The 27,477-nt window shown below is 26.7% G+C and overlaps 1 protein-coding gene across 1 annotated transcript; it reads left to right on the plus strand.

Moving 5' to 3' along the window:
- The first annotated feature begins 427 nt into the window (after positions 1–427).
- LOC107161434 (alpha-tocopherol transfer protein-like) lies at positions 428–25,664 on the plus strand. Its single transcript, XM_089216789.1, has 7 exons — positions 428–1,408; positions 3,858–3,952; positions 17,788–17,935; positions 23,202–23,395; positions 23,522–23,632; positions 24,280–24,424; positions 25,440–25,664. The coding sequence occupies exons 1-7, from the start codon at positions 1,180–1,182 to the stop codon at positions 25,475–25,477; spliced, it is 960 nt and encodes a 319-aa protein (XP_089072915.1). The 5' UTR covers positions 428–1,179; the 3' UTR covers positions 25,478–25,664.
- The last annotated feature ends 1,813 nt before the right edge of the window (positions 25,665–27,477 follow it).

Here is a 27,477-nt window from a genome sequence, read left to right on the forward strand (position 1 = left end):
TCAGTTCATTTTTCTCGTATTATCAATTTTAAATTATTTTTTAAATTTATAAAAAAATTGAATAATAGGTATACCTAGCTATAGAAACAAATCAAAAAATCTAAAACAAACGTTTCTTACGTGTTACGGCCGGAAAATGGAAAAACTATGCATCATATTGCCAACGCGGCGCCGTCACGGCTAAGGCGCGTGTTACGATTTCGTCGGCGAGAGAGTGAAATCATTTATATCATTATCTACATTATTATTATTATTATTATATGTAATAATAATAATATATTATTATTGTGTATAAAATGTATTGCGCTGTCCGTTACAGTCGTTACACCAGTTATGCAACACCAACGCCGCCAACGCCGCCGACGACGTGATGCAACACCGTGGCGGGAAAGCAATAACAGCCTCCGCCCGTCCGCGAAAACGACACATGTTGTCAGGCACTCTGAGGCACGTTAGCGATCGTGTCGTAGTCGCCGCCGTCGTCGTCTCCGTCACTGTCGCGCGCCGTTGGCATTCATCGTCAGACCGCCGTCGCTTCACGTTCTTGTATAATAATAATTAATAATTATTGTAGTAATAGAGCGATATTATTTTTATATTTTTATAAAATAAATCAATATCAATATATCATCAAGAAGCTCACGTCTTATGCCACCGTGTATCACTGTTACGCGACGTGAAAAATCATAATCATATTAGGTCCTATACATATTAATTATTTCATATTATTGGTGCCTACTAATTGTCGAGTAAGTAACCTACGGCAGACGTTCGTTTTTCTTTTGTTTCTCTCTTTATTATTGTTTTTTGTCCGATCAAGGCGATCCTGCGCAAGGCGCGGACCTACATCATAATAATTTCTCACTGCGTTAGATTTCACTCGGGTGGCCTTGAACGGACGACATTGACAGTGTTCTCATAGTATATAAATAACCTATTGTAGGTATACTATAATAATTGTACACGTATAATAGTATAACGCGTTAGCTCTCGTGCGTTGTACCTGAACAGGTATTGCGCCCAATAATAATATAATTTTCTCGCGCACAAAACCGTTGTTTCGGCGAACGGCAGCGCGCGATTGCGGCTACGCGATATTTCATGTGCCTGCCGTAACAGTAATCAGTCAATCGTGACACGGACGCTCGGACGGACGGACGGACGAAGACGCCTCCGAAAATGCCGCAGCTCTTATTGTCCAACAGCGAACGGATCGCCCCGACGGCCGTTGCCGTCGACGGCCACAAACCCGTCGGCACGGACGTCGACTTCCCCGACGTACTGGCCGACTTGGACGTGGACGTGGAAGAGTTGCCGGACGACGTGGTCGAGTACGGTCGAGCCCGGGTGGGTGAGACCGAGGAGTCCAGGACCAGACTGTTGGCCGAACTCGAAGACATGATATACGGTGAGCAGGCGCTGGACATCTATTTCTATCGTCCGATCGTCGTTTCATCAGGAAACGGTGGTTCGAGAATAATTAAAGGCTAATAATATTTACGTCATTTATGTGAAGATTCCACTGCACGTGCATTTGAAATTGTCTCCGTCTTACAAACGTATAATAACATGGCAAATTATCCATTCACAATAAAACATTTTACTAAGTAATTTATAAAATTAGAATTAATTTAACTCATATAAAATTTAAAGTCAAAAATATTATCTAGGGCATCTCGGAGGATTTTGTTGATATTATCATTTTTAAGTAAATTTTGACCATTTTTAAACTGTTTTTTTTTTTTGTACATTTTAAAATTATCATAACTTACTCAAAAACAATAACATAAATAAAATACTCTGAGATGCCCTATAGAATCGATAATATTCTTACTTTCAAGTGTTATTAGAAATAATGCATTCTAATTTTAGAAATTACAGAGTAAAATGTTTAATTGTGAACATAAAATTTACCACCTTGTACAATTATTGTAAGACAGAGATAGAGACAACAAATGCCCGTGTGACATCCTCTTAAGTAAAAACTAGAAAACAATATAGGTATCAAAGAAACCAATAGAAGCGCGCAAAGTTATTTATTTATTGAACTTAAAATTTGTTATTAAATAAATAATACTTTATTTCTTAGACAGAAAGAACTTATCGATATGATCTGTTGTTGAAATTAAAAATCTCGCTCAAAACGTGTTACAAAAAATCCTACTATACACTTTTTCTGTAGATGTTGTATGTTTCTCAATGTTATAGAGTGTAGAGGTAAGAAAAGTGAAATTCAAAAAAAATTTTCAAAAACTACGTATTTTTATTAGTTTTATATTCATTCTGCACATTAAAATTGGCCATTGGAGCTTTTCTCGTATATTTATAAATACATTTATTGCATTTATTTGTATATTATATTACGAGTCTATTGATAAATTAAAAAAAAAGCATTTATTTAACACGTAATACAGGACATATTTAAGTTATATTAAGTAAATTATTAATTTGTAATATATTTGAGTCTAGGTCATTGATATCCATAATATTACGTAGGTTAATTTCATTCACTAGTGTCATTTTATAGAAATTTCAATGACTATGCTAGTTTGTAATGAAATAAATGATAATTTCACCAGGTAATGCATATAATATTATTCTATCAACTGGTTTTTATATTTTACATACTTCAAATGACCTTAATCTTTAAAATTAATATCTTATCCTACGAATTTGCTTTCATCCTTATGAACACTTGAGCTTCCACAAGGTTTACCAGAATTAGCCTTAAGCCCATTTCCTATTTAATAAATTTTAATATATAAATATATATATTATATTATGAGTAATACATATTCTGAGCCTTTCGGGGCTGCACAGATATCACAGTTAGGTAAACATATATATATTTATACATATTATGACTTGGTGTATACATAATATACAGTCTATAAATAAATATATATTTATATTCATAAGTGTCCTCTATACTAACGTTATTACTTCCGTTTTAAATTACAACAAATTTACTATAAAACTATCAATATTTATTATTATTTCAGTCATAATTTTAAACTCATTACATCGAAGAAATATTTGATTACATTTCACATTTATATACATCCATTAATGTGCTTGTTTATTTGAATATAAATTTTAATTTTCGGAATTTCTAGTTTTTTCCTACGTTAAATGTGTTTTCTTAATTTTGTATCTCTCGGATGTATTGTTAAATTTTGATTTAAATGATTTAAGTCTTTAACAATATGTAAATATTGAAATCGAATAAATACCTATTTAGAATATCTGTTATCAGATACATTTTTTTACTATAGATACATATTTCAGACTATTTGTATTTACTTTATAGCATCTTATTATAAAGACAATTATATATCAAAAGAAATAATACATTTACAAACATAAACCAATTTTATAGTTTATAAATTATTATTAATCCACATGAGTAGATAGCCAGTTGATCATGTGAAATAAGTCTAATGATAAATATAAAATATAATTTGGTTATACAATAGTACAATACACACCATCTACTTATATAATATACATAATATGCACAGTACCTACACAATTAATCTAAAATTAACTTTGTTGAATACATCATTTTGACTGGTTATAAGAATCTAAAAAGGTTATTAATCAGTAATCTTTGTAGGTATGACCAATTTAATAATGATTTATTTAGAGTGTGGAGAAAATTAAAATTTATAAAATATGTACATTTGTCTGAAGAAAGTGATTTATATTTGGTTTCATTTTCATCACGAAAAAAAAATAAACTTATTGTTATGTTCAATGTCCATACTTAATCCTAATAAATTATATAACATTCGATAATTTATGCTTACCTTAGAACATTTTTTATGTAAATCTTAATATTTTTTTTCTTTATTCAGAGAAAGGGGATGTTACACCCCACAGAATGGATGAAAAGTTTCTACTGCGGTTTTTAAGAGCTCGACATTTCAAACTTAATGCCACGTACAAACTAGTAAGTTATTTTAAGAAATTACACCAATAGATTGTTGAAAATAAGCTACGAATAAGTCTACTTAAATATAATTCAAATCAATTAATTGCCTTTTAGAAAAACTCTCAAAGGAATTCAAAATAATTGGTTAAGCTAAATTATGTTATAATTATATAATCCTATAATAAGTATAACAACTACTGCTCTTACCCGTATACCTCACTTCAAGCAATATTGAAACTGGTATATTAATGTTTAAATTGTGAACATAAAATCCTAGTTTCGACGATCTTTAGTCAAGCTTACCGAAAACCGAAAATTAATATTGAATTTTTGTTACTATTTTTCTGAGGATATAAATTGAAATATTAAGCAAATCATTATAAGCTATATTATAAATTTAAAAAATAGTTCCACTCATAATCTAAAAAAATAGGATTTAGAATCTTTTTAAATTTTGAATTTAGTTTCTAAGAAAAAAATAAAATTAATGATCTAAATTTACAAATGATTATCGTGATGATAATACATATTATATAAAATACTTGCTTTTATATGAATATGAAATAATGATATAATTTTGTATTTTTATAAAGTATAATGTCAATAAGAATTTATAATATCGACCCTATAGTTTTGAAGTATTATAATAATACATTATATGTATTAAGCCCCAGAAAATTTAAATAGCCAATGCGTTACATTTCTAAGTCTACAGAATTCATATATCATCTATATGTAATAAAATATGAGTAATGCAAAATGTAATTTGTATTGAAATAGATAGGTAGTGAATATTCGTTAGGTAACCATTATTTTCCGGAATACTTAATAAAAATCAAAAGCTTACAAATACGATAGCATATTATATACTACATAAAATATTACAAGTTATTATTGGTATTATTCGAAATTATGAACATTTTTTTTAATTACTATAAAAACTATATACCTATTAAGCAATTTACTTAAATTTGTACGGACCTTATCAATTTAATTAAAATAACTAATGTGTTACAAGATTATAATTTATATACCTCTGTTTAATACATCAATAAACATTGTTCCGATGATTCTATTGTTTTGTGAATCTCTACAAAATCAATAGCTACTGACGTTTGACGCATCGAAGGTCGTTTTGCCATTTCTGATTATCTAGTGTAGATTGTTAATCTCTGATTTCATAAGTTAAATCTTAAACAGGAGATAGAAAAACAATAAAAGTATATTTATTCTATATTATAGTTTTAGGTAACCCGTCTACTATGCGTAGTGAATAAAGTATTATGATTTGTCTAATAGTTTTATGTAACATAGATAGGTAATGTTTGAAGGACATATTGATCATTATCTGTGTGGTGCTGACAATAATGCCGTTAAATTGTTTAGTAAAATGTCATCGAAATTGTTTTCCAGTGTTTTTATGTATGAGAAAAATTGGGTAGACAATGTGGCAAGTTCTATACTATTATAAAGAAAATAACTGAGTAGGTTTATTAAAGCTTTTGCTTTGTTGATTGATCATTATCGGAGTTTTTTATCTTGCGAGTATTAGTGCTATATACAGGGTGATTCTTTTAAGTGGGTACACCTATTATCTCGAAAAGTATTGACTTTTTTCAAAATATTTTTTACATGGTTTCAAGTTGTTAAAAAACCAACGTTTTTATTAAAGAATTATATTTTTAACATTTTTTTATCCCTATAATTTTTTAAGTATTTTACTTTTTTGAATGACAACATGTTGTTTTAATTTTATATTCCAAAACAGAATATTTTTCTAAGTAATTTGTTATATAAAAATTGAATTTAGGGCAAGTAGTTTACGAGATATAGGTATTTAAAGTTTAGATGAGTGGAGTGGAGTGGTACGGGGTTACCCCGCAAAATGTTTGTCCACTACTCCGCTTGTCTAAACTTTAAATACATATAACTCATAAACTACTCGTCCTAAATTCGATTTTTACGTATCAAAATACTTAAAAAAAATATTCTGCTTTGGAATATGAAATTAAAACTCTATGTTCTCATTCAAAAATGTAAAAAACTTAAAAAATGATAAGGATAAAAAATATTTAAAAATATAATTTTTTAATAAAAACGTTGGGTTTTTAACAACTTGAAACCATGTAAAAAAATATTTTGAAAAAGGTAAATACTTTTCGAGATAATTAGTGTACCCACTTAAAATAATCACTCTGTATTATAATCTAACCCATTTCATTCACAATTTACTATCCGATCGACGTTTGCTGATAGAAAATTAGTATTATACTTTATTTCAAAAACAACCACGACCAAATAAGTCGTGACCTGGCCACGTCAGTATAAGAAACTCTGTGCAATTCTTTTGTTATAAACACATTTTTACACATCATTCACTGCCAAAAATTTTCACGACTTAAATATACAATATAAAATAGTATATAAGAGTAGAGTATGCTTAATGCTTACGTGTTTCGAATGTTTCGATTCGTATTATAAATATTTGGAGTTTATACGAAACATATAAACTAAATATAATATTCACATTAAAAACATTTTAAGGTACCTATATTTGCTTTGAATATTTTCAACGTTCAGTTGCTCAGCTAAGATTATTTTTTAATGAGTGTATAATGCATGTTCTTATTATGGATTTTTGGCATCTGTAGTGTATTTTTTTTTTTTACTTGGCTAGTTAAGTACTCAACGGATTGCTTAACAGACTGTAGAATCAATTATTGATTTATGTGTTTTTATTTCACCATTTGACATGTTAAATTCATTCTAAAAATTTTATATGGTCTATATTAGATTATTTGCAGTTAGAGTAATGTTTTATAATAATGGTGAAATTTGTGTAGGTAACATAAATGTTTTGATAACTATGTTTTGTATGAAATAGAAATATTGTTATGTAAAAACATTAAACAATTATTGACGGTTTTAGTTTGCTTTCGTATATGTATATTATAATTTATGGGTCATGAACAAACTCGGAGCTTGAATAATAAATATAAATTATCAATAATGATGACTTAGGAACACTTTTAAGTGCTTAGATATTTATCCAAGTTTAAAAACAGTATTGGATAGTTAAATTCTGTATTTAATACTTGTGCATTCTATTGTGTTGACTGTTGATATATTCAAGCTTCATTTCAAGGAAAACGACAATGGCCACGGAATGGTGTGCAGTCAACCCAACCTAATTAATACGATTTTCGTTGATTTTTTTGATTTGTTTATAAGCAAACAAAACGAAAGTAGGTTCAGCGGGGAAAAGAAATACTAAGCAATGATTTTTTTTTTTTAAACGTTAATCACTAGACACTGATTGTTCGATTATGTTTTACGTCATATTTAGATATGAGTAGGTATAGGCATAAAAAATATGACAATTAATTAAAATGTTGTGCCTATTATTTAAGTTTGAATTATAAATGCGTTGAATCATCGAAATATTTTCTGTCATGAAAACAAAAACCTAGAACTTGTGATCATCTATAAACAATATATTAACCTATATATTTGGATATTTGGCAATACATATTTTACATATTTTATACATTGCCATATCATATTTAAAATGATTAGATGGACTCAAGTTGTAAATATTGTATCATAAGGTATCATAATTATTATGTGGTTTAATTATTTCAAAAACGAATAAATAATAAAAATAACAAAAATTACAGATTTAATCAGAATGTACCAGATGTTGTAATAATATTGACATTGTCATTAGTTTTTAATTATTACGAATTTAGTACCTACGCTGAGGCAAAATATTTAATATACCTTCTTATTTTGATTGTTATGTCGAAAAATAAAAACAAGGCAATATCTACTTTGTTAAAACATCCATAGTAGTTTGTAAAGATTTTTGATGCAGTGATCATCACACAAATACATTATATAGGTGTAGTCATACGCGTTTACCTCGCGTAACCGCTTCCGGTCAACAATATATCACAATTCCGGTTTTTATTTAAAATTATATCATAGATTCTCAACTGAACTAGATTCCAGGGTTACCCTTTATACTTTATCTTAGACCTGCTATACAATCATGATTATTGTGTTCAGTGAATTCGATAGTTTTTTCAATATGTTTCTTAAAAATATTATTCATGAATGCACAGCAATACGCCTTTGTAGTTTATGGCGATTTCAGACTGTAGTATTTTAAGTATTGTAGTCTACTTGTTGTTGAATATAATGCCAAAGTCGGTTTTTTGTACCTGAGAAATATCATTTACTTATCTATTTTAGTCAGATACATGGTCAATATATCTTTAAAACTGATTTTCTTTGAGCGAAAATAATAAAATATGCTTCTCAAAATGTATACCTATATCTCTACTTGAATATTTTAAAATACCTATACGTTCTAAATCAAATAACTATTAACAAACTATACATGCGACTTAATATTGATCTATAAAAGTAACACCTGATACAGAAATAGCATATCGTTAGTTTATCTTAAATATATTAAACTTATCTAAGCGTATTATTATAGTGTAAATCGTTTTAGAATATATTATTTCCTATCAGACTAAGTGCTACTGTGATCATGTCGCTTTGTAAGCAGGGCCGGCGCAAGAAGTTTTGGCGGCCTGGGCGAAACCATGTTTTGGCGCCCTTAACACCCCCCCCCCCCGGCCAAGACTAGTTTGACTAGTATTAAAATTAAGTTTTTTAGTAAGTTAAATAAAATTAGCATGTATTTTGTATCATAACAATATTTTAATAAGGTTAGACATATTATTTTATTAACTTATAAAATTGTACAACGAAAATAATATTAAATTTATATTATCATATTTATAGATACTCCGAAAAACGTGTTAAGTTAATAATACTAATTTTCATAATAATAAATATGTGAATGTGCGAATCACCTCGTTATTTCGACCGTTGCGCCATATATTAATTATTATATATCATCATATATTAATATCAATTATCAAAATTCAAAGTATATTCATTAACATAAAATATCAAATCAAATAATATTATATTATTTCACGCCACCAGCCCACCACTGCCTATAATATAGGAATATTGTGTTTCTGGTTTCACTAACTACTTATTAATTAAAACGGAATTTATTGTAAAAAAGAAACCAAAATACTATGTACAAATTTACTAAACAAAATATATCATCATATTATGAATATTGATTACCTGTTGGCGCCCACAGAAATTTTTCTAGGGGGGCAATGTTAGGATTTGAGGATAAATATTATAATTTTACTAGGTGTTTTAAAATAATAACATTTTTTATTATACTCGTGTAGAATATAGTATTATATTTTATTACATTTCAACTTATTTTATACTTTAAATTTGTTGTATAGTATATATAGTCATTTATCTTAAAACATTCAATTAAAAAAAATATTTTGAAAAAGCCAGGGGGGCAAATGCCCCAGCTTGCAGCCTATGGTTGGCAGTTACTTGTTAGCTTATACATTTGAGTATTTGACATTACACAGCAGACCGTACGGAGCGAGAGCTCGTCGAAAACAATAAATTGAATAAATAATTGTGTGTGTCAGACAATTGTGTCTTTTTGATTTATGCTATATTCTGCGGTATTTTCACCGTAAGGTCCGAATGAGTTTTACCGCCACGGTTTTTCACAAATGCGGTGGTATGCTTCCATAATTCCATGTATTATTTTTACATCAAAACCAGCGGTATCGATGCACTGTTATATTATTCTTATATTCTACAAATATGACTAATATGAGACAATTGAAGATGCATCTTCAATTAAAACGACATTAGATAATGAATATTTCAAATTGTATAGATTGTTAATGTTTTAAAAGATAAATAAATAAAAATAATTTTCAGTTTGGCGCCCCTATACGTGCTGGCGCCCTGGGCAGTCGCCCAGGTCGCCCATAGCTTTCGCCGGCCCTGTTTGTAAGAACAAAAATAAAATGTTGAAATATTTTTTTTGCAGCTAATTCATAATTATATTATTTAACTAAAACTTGTTTTTCTAAAAAAATCTTGGACTTGGCAAAAATTATATTTAAAAATTATAATGTAGGAAAATAGAATATTAATATTCCAATAAACATTTTTATAGGTAGGTATTTATCAAGATGGTATTCTGATAATTTACTAAAAATTTTAACTGAGGGCAACGTTTTTATTTGAGAAATTTAATCCTTATTTAATCACAAATATTTTAAAACAGCATGCAACAGTAACAGAAATAATTTTTGATTTTCTTTTATGAAGTATTCTTACTAATAAATCAAAAAATGTTGTATCACATATAGGTAATATAACATAGTTCTTGTTCCATTCATATTTCATCCGATATATAAGGTAAATTGTTTAAATACAATAAATATGTAATATAATTAACATGAAATTATGTATCTATTGGTGATATTATTTTACACCTTTACAGGGAACGTTTATATTTGTTTGTGATAAGCTTTTGATTTAGTGAAGACCGTTTAGATAAAAATATCAGTACATTTGTGTGTATTTCAGTATTACTATACTAATTACTATATACTATATAGCCTTACCGTATAGCGCTATGATAAATCAAATTGATGTGCGTGCAGTAGGCAACGATGTTTCTAGAGCATTCGGTGTCGATGTGTGCATAATATAATAATAACACGGTTTACGTGCCTATACATCTTCAGGCTTACCTCCCATGGGCTAATTTGGTGCACAATCTCCACAACTTCAACACGATATTGAGCTATTAGGGGCATTCAAATATATACCTAAAGTCTCTGGGAAATAACAAAATTTCACAATCAATGTAGCCGGAGCAATGCAAGCTGTACAACTATATTACACTTTGACTAGAGCGCGTCAATTATATTATTATATAGGTATATATAATAATACCTATAGGTATGTAGGTATTTGTATACATTTATAAAAGTGGTAGCGCGTGTAATATACGAACTCGATCAAATCAAAATGTGTGGATTTTTCGCCTAAATGATGTATTTCACGTATATGTGAAAAGAAAGAATAATAATTTAATATATTGTAAGTTTCACGACATTCTTGACGGACAATCTTCAAAGCGTGCGCGCGAACGCTGATTGTGTGCAGTGTGCTTATAATGCGCATCATAATATAGGTACCTACAATATAATAATATGTACGTACTGTGGAGAAACGACACCTGATATACGCGACGGCGTCGATGGATGTCGTAATATTAATGATATTGACGCACGCGTTGTGGCAGAACGCAGTGTATACCACGTATAAATAATAATTTATATTATTATGTGTATAATGTTATAGGTAGGCTTGTATATGATGTATTTTTTTCTTCTTTCCAGCGGTGAAAGGAAAACGTTATTGCAGAGAGGTTGTGTACCCCAACGGTACACGGAGATTTACGTTTTTTTTTTTTTTTTACGATGCATATACCGCAGCGTTTTTTAATGGGAACGGGACGTTTTTTTTTCTTACAGGATGTAGCAAGAGTGAAATAATAATAATAGGCGCCGTGTCATATTCTATGCTATAATACTTAGGTAGGTATAGTATTATAGGTACTCAATTATTATTATTATGATTTTTATTGTTGTTGTAATTCATTACGTGGTTGTACAAGCGGCTGCTGCTGATGCGGGTAAATTTGAAAAACGAAATATTGTTTGACGATTGGAAATGGCCAACTCGTCACGTATTAAAATTTACTACTGAGAAAAATCATTTTTGGTATGTGAATAGTTTGATTAGTGGTAAGTTATGGATTTATATCCATACGTTTGGACAATTATCATCAAATTTAATGTTATCAGCTTATCCGTACCACATTTCAGTGACCGCAAATATTTTCAGAAAAATTAAATTATAGGCCTCCTAAATCTACAATTTTAGTTTGGACGACTTAGTTTTTTTTTAATGAACCATTTAAATTTAAAAAAAGAAATAAGTAGTTAAGTGAGAAATATGTTGTTTTAAAACGAGATTTTTTGCTTTTTACCATCTTAAAACAATTTTTTTTCTTATAGTAGGAGTGTTTTACATTTTATAGTAACACCTATCGAAAATATGGAAATTTAAAATAAATTATTGTAATATACAATACTATTGTTTTAAGTTTGTTTCCTAAATCATATAACGGATACGCCATTTTTCCACTATTGATTGTTTATATATTTTTCATCTATTTCCAATTACGATTTAATTAATTTTTACAGTGTCAGTAATTAAAAATATGTGATAGATTATAAACTGAATTAATTTATGAAATAAAAACACTAAAATAATTTTGACAAAATAATGTTTTGACATTTAAATCTAAAAGCTTCTATTTAGTAGGTATTTGACATTTTTATTTTGACTAGTGAAAAAATTAATACAGTAATCCTTCGTTATTCGCGAAGATTACGTTACAGCAAACTTGTGCGGATAACGAAACCGTGGATAACGAGACCATAAATCAATGTAAAAAAGGAGGTTAAGTTTAATTTTTTTAATTTTAAAAACCAATAATGAATCAATTAATAATTTTTTAATTCATACAACTAATTTATTTATTATCTATTATTATTATTTATTATTATATATACAAACATTAAGAAAGATGGAAAAATTTGTAATAGAAGTTTGCTTCCTTTTATTTTTTACATCTTCGCGAACTTTTTCGTATGGCACCAACAATTCTTGGATTCCTCTTTTGAACTTTAATGCTCTTTCAGTGAGTGGATCTGTCTCAAAAACTCGTTCAGTCAGTTGGTTTAATGAATAAACCTCATTGATTGATTTAGAAGAAAAATCCAGCTTCACAGACTCTTCTTCCTGGTTAGATTGTTTTGGTTCGTTTTGGGTTGCGGTAATTTTTTCCAGCTCCTCCAATGTAGTAGCTCCTGATTATAGTTATTCATCATTTCTTCTATTATGTCGTCTCTATCAACTATTTATCTCAGCAAAACCTTCTACGTCCCGAGCAATTCCTACGATTTGATTCACAGTGGTGCTCAGATCGTCAATTTTATCGACAAAATCAACTTCCGGCCATAACTTTCACCAACAAGAATTTATAGTGAAGGGTTGAACTTTGTCAAGTGATTCTTTGATGTTGACAAAACATTCAGTGATTTTATAATCTTTTCATCCTTGTGTGACGGTAAGTTCTTGATCTACTTCCATGTTTTTTAATAAACGTTGGAAAGTTCTTCTTACGTAATAGGCCTTTAAAGCGGCGATTACCCACCCATGATCTAATGGCTGTAGAAGTGAGGTGGTATTTGGAGGCAAAAACATAACTTTAATGTTAGAATCGCAATTGCGTTAGTAATATGTTATCGAAATATCGACCCAACCACGGATAATGAGTTTTTGTTATTAGTTGTTTATTAGTGTTTTAGATACTGTCTTTAAAAATATCTTCTTTGTCTCTATTATTTCTACTTATGATAGAAAAAGTATTATGATTATATATAAAGTGATACCTTATATATTCTCATTATTTGTTTAATATTCGTACAAATTATTAAATTAAATGAATAATTTATTTTTAAATTATAAAGTTTCAAAAATCTATCAAAATTAAAAATATATATAATACATTATAAAATGTTTCAAAATATATGGCAAATAAAACATTATAACTATTATATAAATCTATATAGATCATAGTATTATATACATATTACGAACATTACTGTTTCTATAATTAAGTTAATAGTAAAATTAATATAATGATAAATGCATGTATAAATAAATCATCTTTAAAAACTGTTGTCCTCTAAAAAAATTAGCTTATCTAATATTTATTTTTTTATGTAGCGATTGTAAGATGCTAATCTAAATTAAGCCATGTGCATATTTTTATAGCTAGAAAATATTTAGGTGCCTACTTTAATATCTGCCATACCAAGGAAAAAATGTTTAAAATATAAATTATATAGCTATATAAACATGTGTGTAAATTCATACATACATATTATTGTTACATTCCTAGCATTACACTATGATTGACAGTATTACTATATGTCAGCGAATATTTTATAACATTAATTAAGTATGTTATGTCTAACATTTCAAATAACCTTGAATTTCGTATAAAAACTCGAGGTTGATTATGATGAAACGCAAAAATGTAATTTTATAATACAAATGTGTAGATACTAAGATGGAAATACATTTACATTATCGTTTTTATAGCTACTAAAATCATTTTTTTTAACTTATATGAAAGGTAAATTTTAAATATCTATGAAGTGTGTAAAATATCTAAGTATTTGTGAATTTCATTTTTACGTCACTTGTAGATTAGTATGATGCACATGCATTACTTGAATATAATGTTAAAATTTGTTAGCGTGCATTGTATATATAGGTAAAAGTAAAAGTTGTTTAAAAATCGAATGTAGTACTGTGTAGTAGGTAGTAGGTACTTGGTACACGTTGCACTAAAATGAAACTGATATATACAAAAATAAGTTTCTTGAAACTCTTCAAGTTTATTACTACGGTCGATAGTAGAGAATAACAGATATATAATTAAAGCAAAATAAATTATTAATCTGCATTGTAAAAACTGTGTAGGTCGTGTTTGGCATGAAAAAGTCAATTATTAGTTTAAATAGTTTAATAACTTGAGATGTGTTTTATTATCTCGAAAAACATTGTTTGATGCATCAAATATGGGTATATAGCTCTTATACAGAATTTGATGAAGAAAACTAAATCTATTATAATATTATTGTTTTGTACAACCTAATATATTCTATCCTTACTAAACCTACCTATAGCTATTGTTTTCTTATAACTTTTAGTTGGTTTATCATTTTAATATATATAACTATTTTTATAACTATATTAGAATATTATAAATACTCAAAATATATTGCATATTTTGGTATATTTTGCACTGTAGTAAAATAATAAAATTCATTAAACTAAATACCTACAATCCGAGGAACATGCCATCAGTGTGCACCTACCTCGACATTAAGTACCTATATATAAGTATATCATAATGATGAATATGAATATGTCGAATCGTTGTATACTAACATTTTTTATTTATATCATCGATTTTTAATTGTAAAAATTATTTTATTAATAAGTTGGCTTTTTTGTCCTATTTGTAAACATTTGCAATTTTCGACTTTTATAAATTTTTTTTTGATTTACGTAGGTATGTAAAATACAATTTTTGTTTGTAACTTAAAAGATTTGAAAATATAATATAACAATCTTTATAAGTTGTACCTACTGATGTATTTTAAAAAATATCAAAAAAAAGTCATAATTATTAGTTAAGAATTTTTCGGAATTCGTCAAAATCCCAATAATTTGCAAACCATTTTTTGATTAAAAACTCATAACGTCATAACACTTTAAATGTACTATAGACCTCATTGCTTGACAATTTAACACAAGATTTCATATTGTTTTTGTTTACTTGAAATCAAGAAAATTGTTAAACGCTAACATATGTTTTTTATGAAAGTTTGAAGTTCACACTTCTAAACAATCTTTAATGACATTTTTAAAAGTTTATACCTACTTATTTTAAGCTATGTAGTATTTATATCATAAAGCTATAGCCATTCTACAGCATTGACTTATAAGCCATTCACAATAATGCATTACGTTATACATTATAATAATTATTTTACATACTATGAGCAAGTGCTATATATTTACCGGTGAATTACTCTTAGAAAAATAATTTTACTTAATATAAGTAAGATCAATTATATAATATCCTAAACAATATAGGCTGATATACATCTGCTTTCAAAATCGGTTTCGTTATGTATTGAAAGTGGTAGGACGTGTTGCGTAAATATTTGAATATAATTTTCTCATTTTTAACTTCTAAAGGTAGGTACCAACTAATAACAATGTCACACACCAGTTAGGTAACACTCAAAATTTTTGAAATCTAGGTAAATATTTTCTGCAAACAGTATTTTTTATTTTACTATTAATTTTTTGATTTAATAAAAATATTTCTGTCATAACATTTAACTTTAAATAAAAACAGTAAGTATTATATTATATTACAATAGTCCAAATATATGTATAATAATATTATACTTAATAAAGTATTTAAATTAAATTTTATTTTTAAATTCTATGAATTTTACATTTATTAAATATTATTAAAATATAGAGTTATCACAACTGGCCCTATAGTTGTATATTATTCCCAAATGAACACTGACCATAGTTTTGCTGTGCTAATGTAGTAGTTCGTGCATATAGGCAGGTACTCTACGGTTATCGCTATAGTGCTAGCAGTTTAGCGAACTTGTAATAATATGATGTTCTAATTTTTCTTTTATACGTTTTGAAGATGTTTCATACATTTTTCAAATAAACACTAACAAAAGACCATTTATGTTCTTGTATTTAACACCACAATTAATCATAATTATTTTTTTTGTCTTAAATACATGCTGCTATTACTAATTAGTAGTAAGTAGTTGGCAGAAAGCATTATTTAGACTGTTTAAATACTTGCAGATTAAAGTTATATTAATTTATATTAATAATAATTGTTATAGTACTCATACAGTTTATAGGTTATCATTTATTATTATTTAGATGGATCTGAAATATAGATTATACACATTTTCACATTGTGTGCCCTTATTAAGCTTATTGTTATATGATTTTTAGTTTACGTTTATGTTTAAAAATCTTGATAAATATTCTAAATTTCCTCGGTAAGATAATATAAATAAAATATTCATTCAAATAAAACAGTTTTATACATTGGTGTTTTTCTGATTTACACGTGCTACAGTGTTAGTTAAAGCGTTTTGTATGTGAAAGAATTACGAAGCCCAGAGGCGGCGAAAAGTGATTTTATTAGTAACGGATTGTTCGATGTAATAATTGGTATAAATTATTAATGTAATTTAATATAATAAAAACATAATAAACTACTAGTAACCAATGGATTGCGCACATAATTAGTTTTAAAAAAAACATATTTTGTGTGTCTTATAGATATTATATGATTGATTATGTAAAATATAGGTACGCAACTAAACTTTGTAATTATTATTAATACAAAATATTTTTTAAATATAATATATTACTTATATATGCATTAAGATGCATATTATAGCTAGCTTTTTATTTTTAATTGTGGTTAAAAATATCGTTCAATTTTAACCACAAAAACACGCATATTTTGGATTGATTAAAATTGCACGGTTCAATAATATTATATATTATGCGAAAAATCAATGGTTTGTTATAATTTAGTTGAACGATTGAAGTATCGATACGTAAATTTATATTATACTAACTATATTATGAATACGTTTTATAATGAATCTCGAATTGGCCGTATTAAAATGTGGTTTTATAAGATTTCTTTTCAAAAATAAATATTATGTATAATTTTATTATTACGTTTTCATGCTGATACTAATGTAATACATTTACATATCGGTAGACACAACACCCAATAATAATATATTGATTTGGATCAGTGTATAAGATTCTTGAACTTTCGAATAGTACTAATAGCAGTATCCAGTAATATAGTTATTAAAAGTATTCAACATTTTTATGTATACATATTTTTTTAGATCATTTATTTATTTACTCGCGATTTTAACGAAATAATCAAACTTTACGAGGTATTAAGCAGTTTATGCAAATCTGAACTAAATAAATAATTGTATTGTATTTGTGATTTGTATTATATAGTTTTTAAATCTGAATAATATAGATGGTCGATTTATTTTTCAATATTTATTTAATTATAGAACTTAACTATTTTTTTCTTTTTAGGAGACTGATTAATTTATATTTAATTTTAATTTTTTTATATTTAAATCTTTACTAACCAATCATCATTGTATTTTCCTGTTTTGTTGCAGTTCGTGAATTACTACAGATTTAGAGAAAGTCATCCTGACTACTATACAATAAACCCATTGGATTTGTCTTTCATAGCCGATTCTGATGTACTAAGCGTTCTTCCATATAGAGAACAGACAGGCAGACGAATTTTAATTTATAAATTAGGTATGTATAATCTTATATAACATACTTTTTTAACTTAAAATTTGACCCAATTTGTCTTTTTTACTGTTCAAACACTTGGTACTGTAGATGGAAACGGTTTATTTTTCATACTCGTCGTGTATAATGAATAGGTAGTGTCAGTGTGTCACATTGTTTTTTTTTTAAGTGATTAATTAGCAATATATTTACGAGAGAAGAATGAATAGGCACTTGTACACGATATCATATAATAGGTACCTATACTATTATAACATAACTTATTAATATATATATATATATTTATATATTATATATGTAACATTTATTATTACCTAGCCTATACTCAATATTATTATTGACTGTAACAAAATGTAATTTGTATAGTCAACGGTATGTTAAATCAATATAGGCGTATGCGATACATAATGTAGTTCAGTGGTTGTGATAGCTACTGATAAAATTATGCAGCAGACTTTTGCTAAATAAGCAAAATAAAGTATTGTCTGCAGTTAACAGAAAAAATTCTAAAACTTAGTGTTATAATATTATTATCATAATTTACTTTTAGGTATTTTTTTCTCAAATGTGATGTTTTTGATTATTTTATATCTAAATCAACTATGCTTTCCTGTTTTGGTTAGAAGAAAATATGTAAATACAGCGTATATTGTATTATATATTATTTATTGTTTCTATTTTTTTATTTTTTTTTTGAACTTATCATGCTAAAATTATATTTTAATATTTTAAATATATCCTAAGATGTCAGCATATTTATTTTCTGTCCTACCCACGAGGCCACGCGCAATATACCAAATTTTACGTTTGTAATAATGATTATAATCATAATCATTTCTAAAACTAGAGTGAAATTACTTCTTACAAAATTTATCTGGGGCATCTCATGGGCTTTTTATTACATTTTAAAATGAGTTATGAGTATTTTTAAATTGTAAATTGTTTGTACATCTTAAAATTCTTATAATTCGATCTAATATTAAAATGTAATAAAAAGTCTATATGTGTACCTTAAATCATTGTGAACGTAAAGTTTGATATGTTGCATGTGTGTCAGGGAGAGAAAAAAATACGCAGACATCTTCTTAATTAGATCATAGAATATAAATTAGATATAATATTTATAAACATTTATAATGTGATTATATGACTTTATTTATAAAATAGTTAAAAACTATATATGAATTATTAAATCTATAGTATTTTTAGTATTTTAAATCCTTTATTATTCTGATTTTAAATATAAATGAATATGAGAAAGGTAATATATTGTATCATTAATATAACATAAAATAAATATTGTATGCTCAATCAGTATAAAAATGAAACAAAGCGTGAAAAAAAAAAACCAATTTCCTATCTGACCATGCGTATTGAGTAAAGGACATTTTCATGCCGAATAAAATTATACTGCAGTGGCCTAAAATATTAGTTTGTTAAAGGAATTGTAGAGTTCATAAAAAACTTAATAGCACAGCGTATATTTTCTGAATAAGTAATGAATACACATTTTCAGATCCTTGGAGAAACTTATTTGATGTAAATAGTAATTACCTTCATAAACGTTGGTTGATATATCTATATTAATGTATTATATACTTATTTATATAGTTAAGTCTTATTTCTTTTATATAATTTTTAATGATTTTCAGAAATTCATTTAAAATTTAAAAGTCGCGAACGCTTTTACCTTCAGACGACATAAAGCTTTAGTATTATTTATTTTTAAATATTGTACGAAATAGTTATCGTCTACTTGTGAAATCCGTAATATTAATTTTCTGTTAATGAATTTGATATTTTTTTTTTGTAAATACTAAATGATTCAATATTTTATAACATTCTATGGCGTTTCATGAATGAACGATTATGTAATTATATTTTATTCGTAAACAATGATTTTTGTCATTTTTGAACTATTCAAATAATCATAAACATGGCTTAGCTAGAGTTATAAATCTAAATGTAATTAGTCTGTTATGTTAATAGTGTCTTATTTTCTTTTGTATCCCGATTATTTATCCAGTGATATACGTAGTTCCACAGTTTATATTTTTATAATATTAGTATTTGCAATAACTGTTTATGCAATAACCGTTATTAGACGTGCACAGGTTGTGTTTGTTAAAAATATGGGATAAACATTGTTTTGATAATAAGACAATGGTTATAAATCGTATGACGCAAAAACTTAAATTGTTTAAATTTGGGAGGGGCAACATACTATACCTACCAATCTCAAAATGCATAACAACAAAGGAACAAGTTGGAAATCTGCAACAGTGATAACCTTCGAGGATACTCTGCCTCGGCATAGGTACATGCAGATAACAATAATTATTTTAGAACTAAGTTCAACCTGCAGTGACGTAAATAGTCATTAATCTTTGCGTACTACTATAATATACGTTTTTCATGAAATGATAATAATACAATATATAAGTAATATAATAATAATTATATCAATGCTATGAAGGTCTTTTTGTCTGTTTGGAACTTTATAAATTATGATATACAATTATTATACTTAAATTAGTACATTATTTAATAAATGTAAGATAATAAGTAAAATCGTCTTCGTGGATACCTGATCACATTTAACGATTATCTTCAAAATTCAAACGAATAATTTTTTGTTTTTACTAAACAAACAATCTGCTATACGTGCAGTGTCCATTGAACTTAACAATACACGTATAAATTATTAAATCGTTACACCGAAATATATGTGGTTGAAATTGTACCTCCCTATTCAAATTATATTACCAAGTATAAATTCCCATGAGGTCGGGCTAGTAAAATTGTACGTGTTAATTAGCAGAAGCGTTAGAGAAATATAATAGTAGAAAATATAACAGCGTTTTTGAATAGTATTTAAAGCCCATTCTGGTTTTGATAATTCAACTTGCTCATATAATGTATCTTAGGTACTCATTAGTCATTAATAAACGCTGCTTTTCTGACGGAAAAATATGCGAAGGGATTAAAAGATTATATGTTTTGCCCTCCCATGAATTTATAGTTGATGCAAGGATGCAACTATAATTGGAATTATTAACTACTTGTGTAATTTTAAGTTTATCAAACTGACTTTTACGATGAATAAATTATTTTCACAAAAACCTTTTGACTAAATTTTAGAATTTTTTTGCTAGTTGTTTCAGTTTTAATTAATTATGTTCTTTGCAAAGAATTCAGTAGCGTAACTATCAGGTGTGCAAATAGTGTGACCATTTAATTAAAACCATTCTGAATAATTAAAATGTTTTTATGAAATTGTTGACCTATTCGCAATTAAAAATAATTCATTGCATTTATACTCCCTATTGCAGTCTTACTTAACTTTCTAAAAAACAAAAAACAAATCGTAAGAAAATTCTTGTAAATTAATTTTTTCCTTACTTATAAGTTAAAGATATAGATACTCAAATAACTATTAAATACTGAAAGTGAATTTAAAATACGTGAGAATAATATGAAATAGTAGTATAACAATAAAATTATAAATTATATTGAATTTGACATTGAACAGATTTATAAAAATTGTATACGTTCTAAATCTAATATTATCATTCACCAATTATTATATAGGAACCTACCTATATGAAAATGTCAGATAAATTTACTACTTTTTTAATTAGGTTTGTAATAACAATAATTAATCTTCTATGAACTTTAATCATAACGATTTTAAACTCAATTTACTGAAAATATCTCTATATTTTTATTAGTATCAATTTGACATGATTTATTTTTATGATACTTAGATACTTACCGATAATTTTAAATATCGAAACTACTGAATTTTTTATTACAGGTTTTGGATCATATTTTATTCAATTAAGCTGACAATATATTATATATATTAATATAAATATATTATATTTTATATATATTATGAAAGGGTACCTATTTACTGTATTTCGCCAGTTTTCTAAATTATGAATTTTGGACATTTTCCTTGAAATAAATTCACTAAAATTTTAATAATTATTAGAATAAATGAAATTGTACTTTATGTAAATATATTTTTTAAAAGTTTAGAGGTACTGAGGTACTTCTATATTGGTTAATGTTTTATGTATGATTTATAGGTTTTAGCTGTATATTATCATCATTTTAATGAAACCACATTATTATGTTTTTTCTATTTTCGATATTACATTTTTCTATTTTTTATTTTAACCTTCTTAAATATAAAATAATAATAACCACAATTAATTAAAAATTATAATTGTCACCTGATGGCTGATACAAATCGTATATTTATAAGTCTTTAAAAAAGATTAACATACAAAAAAGTAGTTTTCAATGTTATAGTTACCTATCTCTTATTTATTGCCATTATTTGCTTCATTGCTATATTTTATTATTACTCATTAATTAGTTAATAATAATTACCTTTTTTTTTTTTTTTTTTTTTTTTTTTTCCTTATGGTATCGAGGACTGGAGGAGGAACTATGGTGCCAGTACTTCTCCTCCAGCCCCAATAATAATAATTACCTTATATAAGTATTCGTGTTAATTTAAATTGTATCACTATAGAAATTGCTGATGTTTTATTTATTTTTTTTTTAGAATAATTTTAAATTTTTTTGCTAAATAGAACATGGTTATTGTTTTTAAATAAAAACAACATTGTCTTATTTATAAACGTTCCTATTATAGATATATAATATAAACTTGAAATCGCTATTGGATTATATTAAATCCAATTTATATTAAATTTTATATATTATGTTTATACAGCTTTTGCTTGAATTCTAGTTTCCCTCCAATATACACAAATATTATGCAAATTCAAATACGTAAAATAAAAATTAAAAGGTTACTAAAAACTATTAAAACTTATAAGCACATTATTTTGTAAACACCTGATAAATAATTAGGTTATACGTCCAAGTCACTTCCAATAGTTAGGTACTTCAAATATATTGTAGTGTTTGAAATACACATGTATAACTTGTTAGTCATGTATTGTATTTAAATACCCACTATTATTAATAATTTTGAAAATGAATGATATTTATAAAAAATTCGTATGCGTTATTTCTTTGAGTTATATTCAACTAAATTATTGTTTTGTGATACTATTTATGATTCACCGTACCTACAATATACTTGACCGAACAAAAATAGCTGGTATATAGTTATTTCATTCGAACGTGATAATAATAATTATTAATAATGTTGTTAACTTTATTCTCGGTTAATTGACGTCTTGTATAAAATATTGAATTCGTTAATTTGATAATATTATGTTCTCAGGTAATTGGAACACCAACGAGTTTGACATGAACGAAATACTTAAAGCGTCGCTGGCCACGTTAGAGCTAGGAATTTTAGAGCCGATGGCTCAAATACTCGGCGGGGTGGTCATATTCGATATGAACGGATTCACGCTTCAACACGCTTACCAAATCACGCCAAAAGTTGTTTCTACCATTTTCGACCTCATCGTCGTATGTTGATTTTTGATCGCTTTTACCCTTTTCGGCGAAAAAAAATTAATACACCATGCCATTACATTATTATTACAACTATGTTGTGCGATATACATTATATTATTATTTTTATCCGTTCCACAGTACAGCATACCGATGAAAACGTACGCGATTCACATAATCAACGAGTCGTGGGTATTTGAGACGGTGTTCAATCTATTTAAGCCGCTTTTGGGCAATCGTTATAACGAAATGGTACGTACCTACTGTAATATTATTTATTTTTTTATAAGCCGAAAAAAACTAAATCTAATAATATTGCGTCGTACGGTTGAAATACTACAAGAAGTGTTACAACACAAAATTATTATTACCGATGATTCAATTTACATCGTTAACATACTAATATAATTGCAAAAAATCAACATCACCATGATAATAATAATATTTTATTATTTACCTTACGTTTAATCAAACTAAACTTAGCTTGACATCATCGTAAGGAAATATGGAAAAGCTGTACCGTACAACAATGATTCAGTACTTGTATAATTAATGTATACCTACATATTATATTGACAGAAAAGATTTCGGTTGTTGTAAATAATTAAAAATAATTATCTGCTAGTCTTCAATTTTATATCTTCGTAATTATATTATAAAAGTGTCGAATAAGACAAACTGCATAATATGTATTTGTAAATAATATAATGTATAAAAATAATATTGGGATATTAGTTATTCAATATATTGTCTTTATTATTTAGAAAAAGTTACAATTTGGTTATTTGAACGTTTTATAGTTTATTGTTGTTATAAATTGCCATTCTGTATAATTTATAAAATATTTTATGATCTATAATTGTTATTACTACATAATTTAATATGTTTTGTGATTACAGTTATTTTTCCACGGTAAAAATATGGATTCTTTACACAAACACATCGATCCGAAATATTTACCAAAAGTATACGGTGGAGTGCGTCCGCATTATTCTTATCAACATTGGTTTGTTAATTTGAAGAACAATGCCACAGTTATAAGAGGTAAGTACCTACCATACGTTAATAACAGTTGATGATTGACCTTAACAAGCCTGGAAACTTAATTGTCCATCACGTTTTATGATAGTAATTACTAGAACAGTTTGAATGACATTTACTTATGCTGGTGTCTAGATAGTTGTACCTATGTTGAAGTCATGCTAAATTGGGTTCGGTAAATAAGGTATTTAGGTAATAAGCATAAGTAAATGTAATGAATATTTATTAAAAGTATGTGTTGAGTAATATTTTTACTTATACATATTTATATCATGAAAACGTCTATAAATAATGAATTAATAATCAACATAAAATAAATAACACATTAATTTCTAAAAAGAGTCAATCATTAGAAAGTTATGCAATATTACTACTATTTACCTACTTAGGTTGCTCTGTTGTTATATTATTATTTTTAAGTCATTTCAAAATGCTTATGATATTGTATTATTAACGTAGGTATTAAGTATTGTTATCATTGGATAATATAGAAGTTATTGGTGTGGCATGTGCTAAAATGCATAACATTTACAGTGAACACAAAAATATACGTATTGATTATTATGTTAAAATATAAGTATGAGTATGTAATATATATTCTGGAGGCTGTTGGATTTATCTCAGGCACTCAGTCATTGATGAAATTACATATTTCTCTATGGCGAGAGCGTATCGGAGGACGTAAATTCGATAATTGAGAAAAATCTATATACATAGGTACCAACTTACATAATAAAATCAATATATTCAATTTAATGGATTGTTATTTCAAAAAATGTATTTGATATACCTACTTTGTCTATTTTGGAAATAAAAAAAAAAACCCTTAAAAGATTTTGCTACTTTAACCATGTAAATATTTTGTTAAAAAAAAGATTTTCTTTTAATTATAATATTAGGCATTCTGCTTAAAAAATAGATAATAACGTATGAAATATTAATTTGGTAATTTATAATATTATATCGTGTACAATAATATATAATAAAAATAATAATAATAAAATATTTTTTGTTTCAGAAATGAAAAGCATGGGTTATAGCGTTGATCCTCAATGATTAAAATTTATGAGTCTTGTTGAAACTTTATACTATATTGTGATTACACATACAATTTTTTTTAATTTTAAGTCTTATCCTTTTTAATTTTTGGTTCATGTTTATCATTTTTATTATATAATTTTTAATAAATATCTTATATTATGAAATATTTAAAATAAATCCATGACATTTATCATCCACGAAATATACGTTTTAATATCATTTTACCTTCTATACCCAATAATTAATAATGTGTTTACCCAGGTAATTATAATTAAAATATACAATATAAAGTTAGGCGTACGTATGTACGAATTTAACTATAGGTATACCTAAGGATTACATTTTAATTGATAATTGTTAATGCAATTTTTAATAGTGCTGCATAAATATTAAATTACATAATTTTTGATCCTGGGTAATATATAAATTATTTTTATATATCTTACACCATTACATGTAGACATTTGTGTTTTGACTTTTTCAAAACTCAGAATAATATCTGTTAACATAAGAGTAATTACCTATACTAAATTATTGCTGTAACTAGTCAAAAACTGTTTTTAAAAATAGCTTTAAACAATAATTTTTCCTGATAATAAGTACTGTTAAATGTGTTTGTAGCGATATTTATATCTCTCCCACTAACATAACATGCCTACCGCAAAAATAACCCAGAAGACAGGTGTGGAACATTTAGTTGCCTATGTACGACGCCGTGATACTGTTATTTTATATGTTGGAATTTTTAAACATTGATTTTACTGATGATAGATAATACTAGACATAACCACGGTTATAAAGAATAGGTTAAGCGTCGGTAGCGGTTTTTTATGGTACAACCGTTGTCAGAAATTGTTACTGTGATATAGTTCGGCTATTTATCATTGAGTAGGCGCTGCTAGTTAACCGTGCTCTAAATGAACTGTCGTAAAAAATCGTCTATCATGAAGGTAAATCGTATAATATAATTGTCATACCGTGAGGGGTTTAAATACATTTCCCTATGTGTCAATATTTTACACTTTTTAGAGTTTATAGCTTGTATAGGAGCTGAGTCCGGCCCCTAATTTGAGCACTGCACTACATACAATGTAGTTTATATTAAAATTATGATAAAATGTTTTATTTTTATAAATAAAAAATTTATTAATATGAATTAAGATGAACTCATTGTTCAACCAATTAGTTATTGATTTTATTAGTTTATGTATTATAGCCGTATGTAGTATGTACTTACTAGCTACATAATACCTAAAAAAAAAAACAATAACTACTCGTATTTATGAACAAATAAGATGAACCTATAATTGATCACCTACCAAATAAATATCACATTGATAATATTATGATTTTAGTTTTAAATTGCACCTATCTAATTGTGACATTGTGTGAAGTTAAATCATAATCTCCAGTTTTATTTGAGTGCACAATTTTAATGTAATATAGTTTAGTATTTAGAACAACTACTAATAAACAAGTTTGATAAATTTACGATCATGTGTTATGTGAGTCCATTTCATGTAAATATAATTTATAATGTCCTTTTTTTAAAATGTATTTACTTTGTACCACACAGAATAAAGTTATACTTTTCAATAATAAAATACGCAGTGATATACAGACATACACTCTCTAACTCCTGAGTCCTGGTTTCCTACTGTAAATCACTGTCAGTCACCACTCAACTGATTACTGAGATAAAGTTTTTGTTGCCACCGTATATACTGTATTGTATATTTATTTGTGAAAATTATGACTTAGCAACCCCCCCCCCCTAACTCTTTGGAACCAGTCCCTATTGTAGCGAAATTATAGAACATTTTTCTAGTTCAAAATTATGAAATTTTATTAAATTACTAGATATTTTTCAAATAAATATTATTCTAACATAGCTGCAAAAAACAAAAACAAAACAAAAATGTTAAATTAATTAATACTTTTTAAATTAAAATAAAATAATTCAATTAGCTTGATGAAAAATATATTAATATTATCAAAATTGTATGTTATACTTG

Source organism: Diuraphis noxia, unplaced genomic scaffold (assembly GCF_037042655.1).
Source record: "Diuraphis noxia isolate RWA-SAM2 unplaced genomic scaffold, SU_Dnox_SAM2 contig0001, whole genome shotgun sequence".
Taxonomy (NCBI): Eukaryota; Metazoa; Arthropoda; class Insecta; order Hemiptera; family Aphididae; genus Diuraphis; species Diuraphis noxia.